General features: G+C 57.4%; 1 protein-coding gene across 1 annotated transcript; it reads left to right on the top strand.

Moving 5' to 3' along the window:
• Nucleotides 1–10,159: 10,159 nt before the first annotated feature.
• POU4F3 (POU class 4 homeobox 3) lies at nt 10,160–11,416 on the top strand. The gene is made up of 2 exons (XM_063349237.1): nt 10,160–10,279; nt 10,562–11,416. Exons 1-2 carry the CDS (start codon nt 10,160–10,162, stop codon nt 11,414–11,416), a joined length of 975 nt encoding a protein of 324 aa, XP_063205307.1.
• The last annotated feature ends 1,162 nt before the right edge of the window (nt 11,417–12,578 follow it).

The raw sequence follows: 12,578 nt of genomic DNA, 5'->3' as shown, positions 1-12,578 counted from the left end.
CCTGGTGCCAGGCGTCAGAAGCATCACCCACAGAGCATCGCTCTGACCGGTGCCAAACGGTGTCATCTTCAACCCTCTTCCTGAGCAAGCCTAATTTCATCCCAAATTCCTGTGTAGCTGTTGATGTGGCACTTTTCGGGACGCTGTCAGGAGCAGGGACCTGCAGCCCCCTCAGGGGGGTGACTGGGGCAGCAGGCGGGCGATGCTGCTGCGGTGCCTGCTCTCAGATGGGACGCAAGCCCCAGGCCCTGCCTGCACCGCGACGCGGCTGCGTATTGCCCGAGGCTCGCTCCTCGCGCTGCTGCGGCTCCAGGACTCACTCTACACAGTCCCCGCCGTTGTCTGACTCTCGCTGGCTTTGGGAGCAGCCAACACCTTCCCATCAATATCTCCACTCCAGAGGCAACCCGTCCCTGGCAAAGCCATCCCTCAGCGTCTCAGTTTTGTGCAGGCAGCAGGAACCTCTCACAGCAGGCGGCAGGGCTGGGTTGGGTTGATGGTTGGACTCGGTGATCTGAAAGGTCCCTTCCAATCCAGGCAATTCTGTGATTCTATTAAATATTTCTTGGCCTACAGAGATTTCTAGCGGGGGTGTTTGTGTCTAAATGTAAAGCAGGTTAGGAACTTGAGATTTTCTTCTCCTCATCACAGCGGAGCGTCTTGCTGTGCCTGATAGGTGCAAAGCTGTGGAAGACGCAGGGAGGTGTCACACCGACGCCACGCCGAGCTGCTGTAACACGGTGTAACGCACGCAGCCAGCAGCATCTGCCGCAGCAAAGGGCCGGCACTGCTCCTCGGCCCTGCAGCCGCTTCGATGGGACACACTGGGACGCAGCGGCCGGTGTGACTGCTTCTGTTAAACCCCAAGAAATGTGGCTGTGGAAGGGATGAGTTTAACGTCCGGTGACAGGGCTTCTCCCCACCCCCTTTACATTTTAATTTCAAATTTTAATGAAGATTTCAGGGAGCATTAATGTAACGGGGATGTGAAGGCAGCACAAATCTGAATGATTTTACAGAGCACGGCAGCACCCACCGGCTCCACGGGGGGCTCCCGGCAGCGCTCGGCCCAGGGGGCTGCAGACCCCCCCGGAACCAGCCCCGAACACCACCTCCCAGGGTGCCTCATCGAACTGGAGCAAACTCAAAATGAATCCCAGGGCAGATGCAATGGAAAATTGTTTGTTAGAGCACCTGGAGCGGGAAAATTCTGGGTTTGGTTGTTAAACGGTTATTCAGCTTGTTTGGGCACCCGAGGAGGGAAGGGCTTTGTCTGTTATGAGACAGCTCCAGGATTTAAGCAGCTTGAGCTTCTTCTTGGACTAGTTTTAAGATGCAGAGGCTCTAATGGAATTTTGAAATTTGGAAATGGAAAGGAGAGATTTTGTGCTATGGGCGAGTCTTAAGATCCCTTCGACTTGGAAAATTTTTTTGGAATTTTTTTTTTTTCCATTTTGAAAGGGGAAAAACACATACATTTGCTCTTACTGGTTTATAGACGATGACCAAAACGTGGTCAATATGAGACAAACCGCTGTGTTGGGGGCAACGTGTGAGGATGCTGAACTGCTTTCTTTGGCACCGTTTACCTGAGTTCTCTTAGTGCTGAGTTTTGCTGGGCAGCGCGCGGGGCCGTGGCTGTCTCTGCTCCACACACGCTGCGGCTCCTCTGGCTGGATGTGGAGGCGACCGCCCCGTGCTGGAGTACATGGAGGATGGTTAAGAGTCTCTGCTTAAATGAGCGCTGAACGGCACTCGCTCTGCTCCTGTTCAAGAACTCAACAATTTCACAGCAGCTGAAAAAATAGCTTTGGGGCACTGAATCTTGGCAAAGCAAGAGGATTCTAAGTCCTTTTTTGGCTATGTGTGCCCCTTTGAAGGAAATAGATTTTTAATTTTGTTCAACATTTTTATGTCTTGTTTGAAAGCAACTTGTTCTCTAATTATGTCCCGATTTTTTAAAAATATTGTTTCTCTAAACAAAGCCATTAATTTTTAAGTCTGTTCTGTTAGGCAAATGTCTAAACAGCAACATTTTTGCAGGTTCAATTCATTACGTTCACCCAGATAAAGGCCCAGCGTGAAAAGTCAGCCCTAAACCTGCCCACAGTTCCCGCGTGCCGGGTGTCCCAGGACCCAGCACTGAGCCCACCGACCCCCAGCCAGGCGCGAGGGACCAGAAGGGCCAAATGCAGGTTTTGTTCAAATATTCGGTCTCTGTTTCAGGCTTGAGCAGCTGAGTCCTGGTTCTTCCTTTTTCCTGTGGCTGGATTTTTGGTTTCCTTTCCTCGTTCCCTTAATTTTCCCTATGAAGGGCTGACCCCGAGCCAGCCCGGGGCTCCCTGTAGCTTCTCACCAGCGTTTGCTCCTGCCGGCGGCTGATGCTAAGCTGGGAAGTCTCTGGGTTCCTCTTTGTGACAAGGGATGGCGTTAAAACGCAGCAGCGACCCTGGATTCCCAACGGAGAAACATGCGAACCGAGGGCAAGACTGTGGGGACAGCGGATAAAACACATCAATGTTGTTCTTTCTCCGTCCTCCCCAAGATTGCCCTGACAAAGATACAGCTGTTTGACTTGTTGATTAGCAAAAACATTAGCAGGCCTACTGTTTCAGGACATGAATAATTAATGTTTGTTCCTCATTAATTTCTTGTGGAACAGAGTCCTGTTAGACTGCATTTAGATGTATTTCTAGAATTAGGAGCAAATATAACAAGAAAGAGATGCCTGACAGATAAGTGCTCTGTTCCCCACCCCCCCGAAAATATTGTCATGTTGCTCCTATTATCTCCATCAGGAGCAGATCGGGTTTATTTTTAACAAGCAGCGATGTGTCCTTTGTTACCATTTTAATTTCAGGGAATGATACAAGAAACAAGTTCTATAATTCATGCACATTACAAACGAGTACAAGGCAGACCTCCTGGTTAGCGTGAACTGTCTGGCATCTTGCATTCCTGGGACCTCAAATCAAAACCTTGTTTACTGAAAAATTCAAAAATAAGATTGCATCAGCTTTCCGAACGCTACTGCTGGAAGACAGGCCGTTTGTTCCGCCTCCATTAAACGAGCATTTCAACGCTGCAGCGGAGCTTTGGCACTTATTTTCTAATATGGCCAGGACGCTTTTCTAATACTAAAGGCTTTTTTAGTGTTGATCGAGGATTAATACTGGCAAATACCTGCTCAGCCTTCTGGAGCGGCCGTGCCCAGTAACGTGCCCGAGACTTCGCTCCCCGAGAGCTGCTCTGCATGCAGCCAGCAAGGCTTCCTTCTGGTTTTTAATTGCGGAAGACGAGAGCGAGCACGTATAATTCAATCTGAACCGACGCGCAGACCCCAGGTCCTTCCCCTTGCCCCTCCTGGGAAGGTGGTCCAGTGGTCCAGCAGTGGGGCTAGCCGCCTGTTCATTGGGAGCCTGGGCTGGTGGGCCGGCACAAGGGACCTCCAGCCGGGCGGCCCCACGGGTGTCCCCCACCCCCGGAGGGATCCCGTCCTGTCCTTGCTGAGACGAAAAGCTGCAAGGGAAGGAGTGCCTGGAGGGAAACCGCTGCTGCTTCCAGCGCCATGAGCGACAGGACCCGCGTGTGGCCATTCTGCTTCCCACCATCCTTCCCACACCCTCCCTGGCTACTCGACCCCAAGTTCCCAGCGCTCGGCCATGCCAGCGGGCACAAGGCAGGGACAGCACAAGGCAAATCATGGAAGAGAATAATACCTGAGAGAACCACGTGTTGCAAAATCTGCTCGTTGAGTCGGATGAGTGGCGTGTGCTGTTGTGAACGGCTTGGCACCAAGATCTGCAACCAGAATGGAAACTGAGCGGTCACCAGCAGGGACTTGTGGGGAGGTCCAGCACGTCCAGGGGACACTGGGCAGAGCCAGGGCACAGAGCAACAACCCCCGGCCCGCCGGGAAAGCCCATGCTTGGAGCAGCGTGTGCAGAGCCACTTGGGTGATAGTGGCGGAGCTGCACGACTCAGGAATGCCCGCGACCCGCGTGGGGCAGTGACATCGGTGAGGCAAGTACCTACTGGAACCTTGTGTTGCGCTTGCCTCAATGAAATGCCATGCCTTTATTGCTCTCTCAAGTCCCTGTAAGGAGGAGTAATCGGCAGACACAGAATGGTTGAGAGATGGTGTCTGCCCCCGTGCAACTATGTACAGTGCAGTTTTCTGACCTTAATTTGTTGCCATTATTCTCTTCCAGGCTGTGGCAATTTTGGGGGTAAGCAGCTTGCCAGTGAAAGCTATGTGTCCTACTGGGTTTGTGTCACTTCACTGAAGGGCCTTGTCCCTGGCTGGGTGCCCGGAGTCTGCTGTGGCGACCTCCGAACCCGCTCTGCCAGGGGCAGAGACCCCGCTGTGCCCTGCCCTGTGCGCACCGCGTGCTCCAGCGCTGGGGGGAGCACAGGCACCCACCCTCCCTCGCCACCCCGCTCCTCATGGTCAGCGCAGCTCCCCAGAGCCGCAGCCCCACGTCTGCGTCTGCTCCTCTGAAAGCGAAACCCCGGCACCGTCGGGGACCTGTGTTTGCCTGGGCTGTGCCGGGTTGCTCAGACCAACCCCTGGGCTGTGTCCGACACTCGCCGTGGATTTTTGGCTGTAGATACTGTCGGCGGCAGCTCAGTGATTGGAGCTGCAGGGCTTTACCCTGGATGTGCTGCTGCATCCCGGCTGGCTCGAGCTTTGGTTTTGCAGCTCGTCTTTGTGACTTTGAGAGACACACCTTGGGCTGAGCCCTGCCCAGGCTGGTGGGGACACCCCTCCTGCGCCTCCCTGCTCTTCCCCTCTCCCAGCTCCTCCCTGCCCGCTGGGCTGTGGTGGCCCTCGGGAAGCTGCTGAGGCCCCAGCGCCTGGCCCTTTGCAGGGGGGGTGGCTCAGGAGGGGTGGGTAATGTGCTTTTGCCTGAAACTGCCTGCAGGATCTCCCTGCTGCAGGAGGCTGCTGAGGATGTCACCGAGCGGTACCTTTGTGGCGGTGCCACTCACAGCTTTTCTCTCAGAAATAGTTTCCATCCCACCCCCACCCGTGTTACAAACTTCCCCGAATGATGATGGTCCTCCCCTGGCCCCTCGCTTTAAACCTGCAAGTTCTCCTTCAAAATGCCCTCACGGCACCTTTCCTTCTCCTCTGGCCAGGCCCCCGCAGCCCCGTCTCTGCCCGCGGGGGCTGCAGCGCGGCCGGGCGCAGTCCTGCCCCTCTGCCCAGCCCCGTCCAGGCCTGCGGGGAGCGGGAGCGGGCTGCTCCGAACCCGAGAGCTCGGCGTGACACTCTATAGCCCCGAGACTCCCTCGCTGCCACAGCCCTCTCCTTTGAACGCGCGACACGCGCGGCCTCGCCACCCGGCCGGGCAGCTCCTGTAACTTAGCAACTTTCTTTTTGCTTTGTTAAGTTGGGCTCTTCAATCTCCTTAATGAATAAGAGAATCAAGCCAGGTAATTGATGCTTGGCCGTTTAGCTGATGAATAATTGACTGTCTGGGTAATCCTAGATATTTCCTCGATCAGATTGTGCAGTGGAACAGCCGTATCATACTGGGCGCAGCGTGGCTCCTGCTTTTAGGGCACTAAACAAACCCAGGCTCTACAGGGACCCCCCAAAGTCACCGCTCATCCCTCTCCCTCCCCACGGGTCAGGCGTTTGTGGTAACAGGCCGCACCTCAGCAACACAACTTATTTTATTGGGTGAATATCTTGAATCACGTCTGCAAACCGTGACTTTTTTTCAGATAGAGAGTGAAGCCAAACACCAGGGCGTGAGGAAGCAGCCCCCCGGCGCGTGGGGTGGGCTGGGGAGGGCAGCAGAGGCCCCAGGGCAGGAGCCAGAGCGGGTGCACATGGCTGCACTCCCCGCCAGGGAAAGGACGCTATCTTTGTGGTAGTCACACAAACAGTAGCTTACTCGCAGATATTGAACGGCAAAGTATCGCAGGAATCTACCCCAGAAGGACCGGATTTGTGGGAAATTATGTGGTTGTTTTAAATAGCATCTGAAGAAAATTTAATGTGGTGATTTATGTTGGCTCTGTGACTGTGATGGGTAGTGTTGCTGACAGCCCCTTGCAGAGAGGATATTAGCATGAATTGTGTGTTAAATAACAGACATTTATATTTCAAACTTCCCATCAGTTCTGTGTGAGCATTTACTATATAATTTTTAAACTACATTGAATGAATGCAATGAAACCAAGAGCCTATCAACAACACTCTGACTGTGATGGGCTTTGAATTAAATTCTAAATAAGAACAGAATATTTTTATACATTAGGAAAATGGATAACAATCTTTGAATTATGACAAAGAATAAAATAGCACATGCTTTTAATCTGACTTTTACCTTCAGATTTTCAATGAGTCACTAGTGATGTTCCATCAGGGTATGGGTTTGGTGGGTTTTTTCTTCCAGAAATACTATTAATTATTTACTAGTATGTGAATGATCTCTGAAATCTATTGCAGTGACACCTTTGAGTCCTCAGATAGTTTCTGATGGCAAACCATCTGGGCTCTTTTAACTTGTTATTGTTTATCCTTTGGACTCCTCTCCTCTGTTTGTAAGGTGTAACGTCAGTAGACAGGGCCAGGAACATCAATATTTTACAGCTTTAATTAAAGGCAGCTCAGCAGCTAGATTACCCAGCCCAGTTTCTTTCAAAGTGGCTGCCTTAAGGGGGGAAGGAAAAGACTGTGCTTCAAGCAGGCAGTGAGGAAAGGTGTTCCTGGGGAGGGCTGGGACGGGAGAGGGGTCTGGGCTGGGATGGGAGACAGGTCTGGGCTGGGACAGGAGCCCCGACCCGAGCTCTGTGTCTGAACGGCTAATCCCTAGCTGCAGCATCCTCCGAACGGGGCCTGTGGCTTCCCACGGGAGCAGGGAAAGGAGCATCTGCGGGCTCCGGCATCTCCTCCTCGCTCCGGAGGGAATGAAGCAGCAGCAGAGAGATGGGGAAAAGCACCAGCCCAACGCGAATGCTCTGGGAGTCGGTGCTGGGGAGACGTGTCCTAGGGAACAGGCACTACTTGGGCTTTACACCCAGCTTTCTGTTTGCATCCTCTTATTTATTTACATTAACCAGCCAGCGCTAAATAAAGGGAAGGTTAAAAACAAAACAAAACAAAGGCCTGAAATTTATCCCTCTATTAATTACCTCCAACACAGCAGAACTGCCTATAAATATGGTGCCACTTTAGATAAAACTTTCATGCAGCTATTTAGGCCCTCTGAAATATAAATGATTTCCTTTAAATTTTTTATCATAAATCAGGGCATGGAGCTTTGCGACAACGCGACGGTTCCCCCCAATGGGAGGAAGCTGCTTCTCCCACTCGCTCCTCCCGCAGCTCGCTCCCCGCGCCCCCTTCCCCGCCTGCACCCCTCGGACGGGGGGCAACGGGGCGGCCGCGGCACTGCGCGACCCCGCGCATCCCCCTGCGTACCCCACACATTCATCTTGTGCATCCTGCGCCCCCCGCGCGTCACCCGGCGTGACCCGCGCATCCACAATCCACCCTGCTCGTCCTGCGCCCCCCACCGCCACCCTGTGCCCCCTGCGCCCCCTGCACACTGCCCTGATTGCCCCCGCACGTCCAACCTGCGCATCTTGCGCCCCCCGCGCACGCACCCCGCGCACCCTGCGCCCCCCGCGCACCGCCCTGCGCGCCTCCGCGGCGGACGCTGTCCAGGGTGCTGGAGACCGCAGCCCCCGGCCCCGCTCCGCCCGGAGCCCCCCCGCCCGGCAGCCCCTCGCCGGTCGGTGCGGGTCGGCAACGGCGGGGGAACGCTCCGGAACCGCCGTTACCTGCTGAGTGGGGCGCGGGCAGCGGCTCCCCCGCCGGGGTGAGCCCCCAGCTCCCTGCACAGGCTGCTGCTCCCGCAATCCAGCACCTCCCTCTGCAGCCTCGGCCCCTCAGCTCCGGCGGCGTTCCTGCACCTTTCGGGCAGAGAACGGCTCAATAAATACGCGCATCAGAGTGTGAAACGTTCTTTTGGAGTGAATTATAAAACAGGCGACTTCTTGTCATTTAGGCTACATTTTCACCTGCTGCGACATACGGAGGGAAAATGTTTAAAACGGTTTTAAACTCAAACAAGGCAGATTAAGGTTAAATATGAGGAAGAAGTTCTTTGCTGTGAGGGTGGTGAGCCCCTGGCCCAGGTTGCCCAGAGAAGCTGTGGCTGCCCCATCCCTGGAGGGGTTCAAGGCCAGGTTGGACGGGGCTTGGAGCACCCTGGTGTGGTGGGAGGTGTCCCTGCCCAGGGCAGGGGGTGGCACTGGATGGCCTTTAAAGGTCCCTTCCAACCCAAACCATTCTATGGTTCCATGATTCTCTCTCACAAGCATCTTTGGGGTGTGAGTGTTCCATAAATGAAAGGCATTTTACCACAGAAGTAGTACCTCTTATTTTCTCTGAGCCCCACATTTGTCAATACATTTGTCAGGAAACCAAGTCAGCAGCTCCTTTGCCTCTTGGTCAGTATTTGTTAAGACTCACAAAACTCTTGGAAACTTTAAATCTAGGAATAGATTTTATTTTTGTTTAAGAGCTTCAAATTTCACACTTGCAAAATGCTTACATCCCTGGACCATCGAAGTCTAGTAGTGTCTAAAGATGTGTGAAGATACAGAGAGCAAAAATAAAACGACCGCTCAGTAGCAGAATTATGCCAATTTCAGGACTATTTTTCTTGGGGGGGGGGGGGGAAGGGGTGTCTGTTTTCTCGTGCTGAGTCAAGGATCAGATGTTTCCAGACCATAATACGTATGTGAGCATGGCACAGCTCACTTAACATCTCTCAGTTTACTTTACTCCCCTACACTGGAGAATGTATTTTACGGGATTTATGGAGGTTGGCAGCCGGGGGGTGTGTGCCGAGGGAAGGGCAGCACTGAGTCACCCTGAGCCGCCCCTGTGCCTGGAGCTGAGCCCTGGGCAGGATCTTGGAGCCTCTCTGGAACTTGAAGCTGCACCAAAGACATTTAAGAAGCCCCATACTCTACCCAGACAGATAGATTTCTCACAGTTCCCTATGAAAACAAATTCCTCGGTGGAAATATTTCCTTGCACTTTGAGTCACAGCGGCAGCCCTGCCCACAGGCCCCTGTCACCCTGTCGCACTGACGGACACTGCCAGCAGTTGAATTTTCCTCTCCCCAGCCTGCGACCCCATGTAGGTCCCACAGGCCTTGGCCTGACCCCACTGCTCTGGTTTCAGTGGGGATTCACCTCAGTAAAGACGTGCAGGATTGATCCCCGAGTGACAATTGATGTGAGCATCTGAGGGGACTGGGTGCCAGAGGAGGGGTTTACATCCAAGCTCACGGCAGCAGGGTGTAGACGCAGTGGCACCCCGGGAGCAGCGGGAGCAGTGCCTGCATTCCCAGCCAGCGGTGGCACAGGGTTACTGTATGAAGGCAACGCTGTGGGGTTTCTGCTACCCATGTGGGAACCACAAAAGACATTTTTCCCTTTGATGCACTGTGGCTTGCCCAGTTTATCCCTCCGGCGTGTGAAGGAGTGGCACCATCCCGGGCGTGGGGCAGAGGAGCCTTTCGGCACAGGCTACAGGGGACACTTTTGGTGACTGGCGAGTGGCCGGTGCCAGCAGCGACTGGGTGCAGGGGACACCAGACGCCCCGGCAGCTGATTCCTGGACAAGGATGGTCCCTCTGGTCCAAACATCAGTCCGTGGGCTTTGCCCACGGAGAAATGCCCCCTCCTCCCATCCCCGTCCCTCGGGATCTGCCGCCCTGTCTCCTCCCAGCCCGGGGACGGGCAGGACCCGGGCGGGGGGCGCAGCCGGGGCTGCCCCGGGACCTGGCGAGGGGATACCGGGCCCGTCTGGGGGCTGCGAGTCGCTCCCGACCCCGACGGCGCGTCCCGCCGCCCCGAGCGCGGTGCTGGCGGGCTGCTGGGGTCCGGGGAGGTCCGGGGGGTCCCGCTGCCCGCGTGCTGCCCGCGCTGCCCGCGGCGCATCACGCCTGCGCGGGGCCCGCTCCTGGCAGGCAGCGTGTAAGATGAGTGAAGAAGCGGGTGGGGGGGGCGGGCGGGCGCGCAGGGGCAGCTCTGCCATCGAAAATCGCTCACTCGGGCAGTGGCGAGGCAGAGAGACAACCCCGAGCCCATGTCAGGGGCTGCCTACCTGCGCGGTGCGCAGAGATGATGGCCATGAACGCCAAGCAGCCCTTCGCCATGCACGCCGCCCTCCAGGAGCCCAAGTTCTCCAGCCTGCACTCCAGCGCGGAGGCGATGCGCAGAGTTTGCCTCCCGGCCCCGCAGGTATGTAGATGAAGCATAATCACCGCTTTAAGGCACATTTTCTGACAGGCAACGGCTTAATGTTTTTTTCATGTCGCCAGAACAATCGCGCGTCTCGGCACCTCTCTCCCCCCCTCTCCCGCTCCCGTCTCTGCTCCGCACGTCTGCGCGGGCAGGGCTGCTGCCTTCATATTAATTTTTATGACCTGAGCTCTGAGGAGGAATCGCGGTGCCGGGGCAGGTTTTTCATCCGGCGATGACAGTATTCCCCACTGACTCCACCATGCGCGTTCTTGCTCGCAGCTGCAGGGCAATATATTCGGGAGCTTCGATGAGAGCCTGCTGGCCCGCGCCGAGGCTCTGGCGGCCGTCGACATCGTCCCCCACGCCAAGGGCCACCACCACCACCCCCCCTTCAAGCCGGACGCCGCCTTCCACGCCATGAGCGGCGTCCCCTGCGCCGCCGCCGCCCTCCCGCACCCCGCCGCCCTCGCCGCCCACCCGCACCCGCTCCCGCACCCGGCGCTGGACGGCGGCGACCTGCTGGACCACCTCTCGCCCTCGCTGGCCGTCGGCGGGCTGCCCGAGCCCCCCGCCCTGCCCGCCCCGCTGCCGCCGCTGCCGGTGCCCGTGGGTCCGCCGGGGGGGCCGCCGCCGCCGCCGCCCGCCGCGCCCGAGGCGGAGTCGGACCCGCGGGAGCTGGAGGCCTTCGCCGAGCGCTTCAAGCAGCGGCGGGTGCGGCTGGGGGTGACCCAGGCCGACGTGGGGGCGGCGCTGGCGGCGCTGAAGCTGCCGGGGGTGGGCTCGCTCAGCCAGAGCACGATCTGCCGCTTCGAGTCGCTGACGCTGTCGCACAACAACATGACGGCGCTGCGGCCGGTGCTGCAGGCCTGGCTGGAGGGCGCCGAGGCCGCCCACCGCGACCGCCCCGCCGGCCCCGACCTGCTGCCGGGCGCCGAGCGCAAGCGCAAGCGGACCTCCATCGCCGCCCCCGAGAAGCGCTCGCTGGAGGCCTACTTCGCGCTGCAGCCCCGGCCCTCCTCCGAGAAGATCGCCGCCATCGCCGAGAAGCTGGACCTCAAGAAGAACGTGGTGCGCGTCTGGTTCTGCAACCAGCGCCAGAAGCAGAAGCGCATGAAGTACTCGGCGGTGCACTGACGGCGCGGCCCCGACGGGACCCCTCGCCGTGCCACGGGACGGGGCGGTCCCCCGCCCCGCCGGGGCACCCCGGCCCCGCCGACCGCACCGGCACCGGAGCCGAGCGCGGCGGCGGAGCGGGGCCGCGGGGTCTCCGCCGTTCCGCGGACTCCGTCCCGCCGGGGGAAGAGCCGCCCCGGCGCCCGGCCGCGCTCCCTTCCGCCGGTCCGTCGGGCCCCGCCGCCCCGTCCGGGCGAGCGCCGCTCCCCGCCCCTCTCTGGAATAAAGCTTTATTTTTCAACCCGAAGGGACGTGTCTTTCCTCGGCAGCGCCGGCAGCACCGAAGGAGATATTTGCGAGCGCAGAACAAACGAAAAGCCCTCGGCGGGGCGTCCCCCCCGCGGAACGGGAGGTGGCTTCGCCCCGCCGGGCCCCCGCGGTGCCATCGGCGCCCCGGCCCCGCTCCGCGCCCGCGGACCGGTCGCAGGGGGACCGGCAGCCGCCCCCCCGCCGGCCCCGGGGCGCCTCTCGCCCGTCGGGTGGGAACAAAAAATCCCCCCAACAAAACCGACGGCGGGTTCGTTTCCCATGCTGTTTAAAAGGGGGAGAAGGCTTTTATTTACGATTCCCAGAAGCGCCTTAACGATTAAAAATTAATGATCGAAGCGCGAGCCTCCTCTGAATATTTCACTTCAGCATTTCGATGAGTGACAAACCTCAAATCTTAGAACCGGGTCTCACCCTCCTCCCCCGTTAAGGAAGGACCGTACAAATTCAGCCTTTTAATCGCAGGGCGCCGGGAAGCCAGAGCGCTCCCTCGCTCCGTGTTTTTCCAATCAGCCCCAGTGATTTTTCCCCAATCAAATATCCTTTAATAATAAATGCCCTTATGCCATTACATTATATTGTGGGTTCTGAAAATTTAAAATAAGGGTGATGCAATATTAATCGCCTACCGCAGTATATAAGGGGGGGCAAAAGGCGACTCAGGTGGCGTCCCTTCCCCGCTGCCCGCTCGGACTCCGCCGCACGGCTCCCGGTGCCGCCGGCCGCGGGGGCTTCGGGCGGGTGATTTTACACAAACCAGACAGGTAAGAGGCGTTTATAGCATTTCCCTCCGCCCGGTGCATGGCTGGCAGCGTCCCCCGCCGCCGTCCCGGGGGTCGCGGCCCCGTCTCGGGCT

This window comes from Chroicocephalus ridibundus, chromosome 11 (assembly GCF_963924245.1).
Source record: "Chroicocephalus ridibundus chromosome 11, bChrRid1.1, whole genome shotgun sequence".
Lineage (NCBI taxonomy): Eukaryota > Metazoa > Chordata > Aves > Charadriiformes > Laridae > Chroicocephalus > Chroicocephalus ridibundus.
This window is presented reverse-complemented; position numbering and strand designations above follow the sequence as displayed.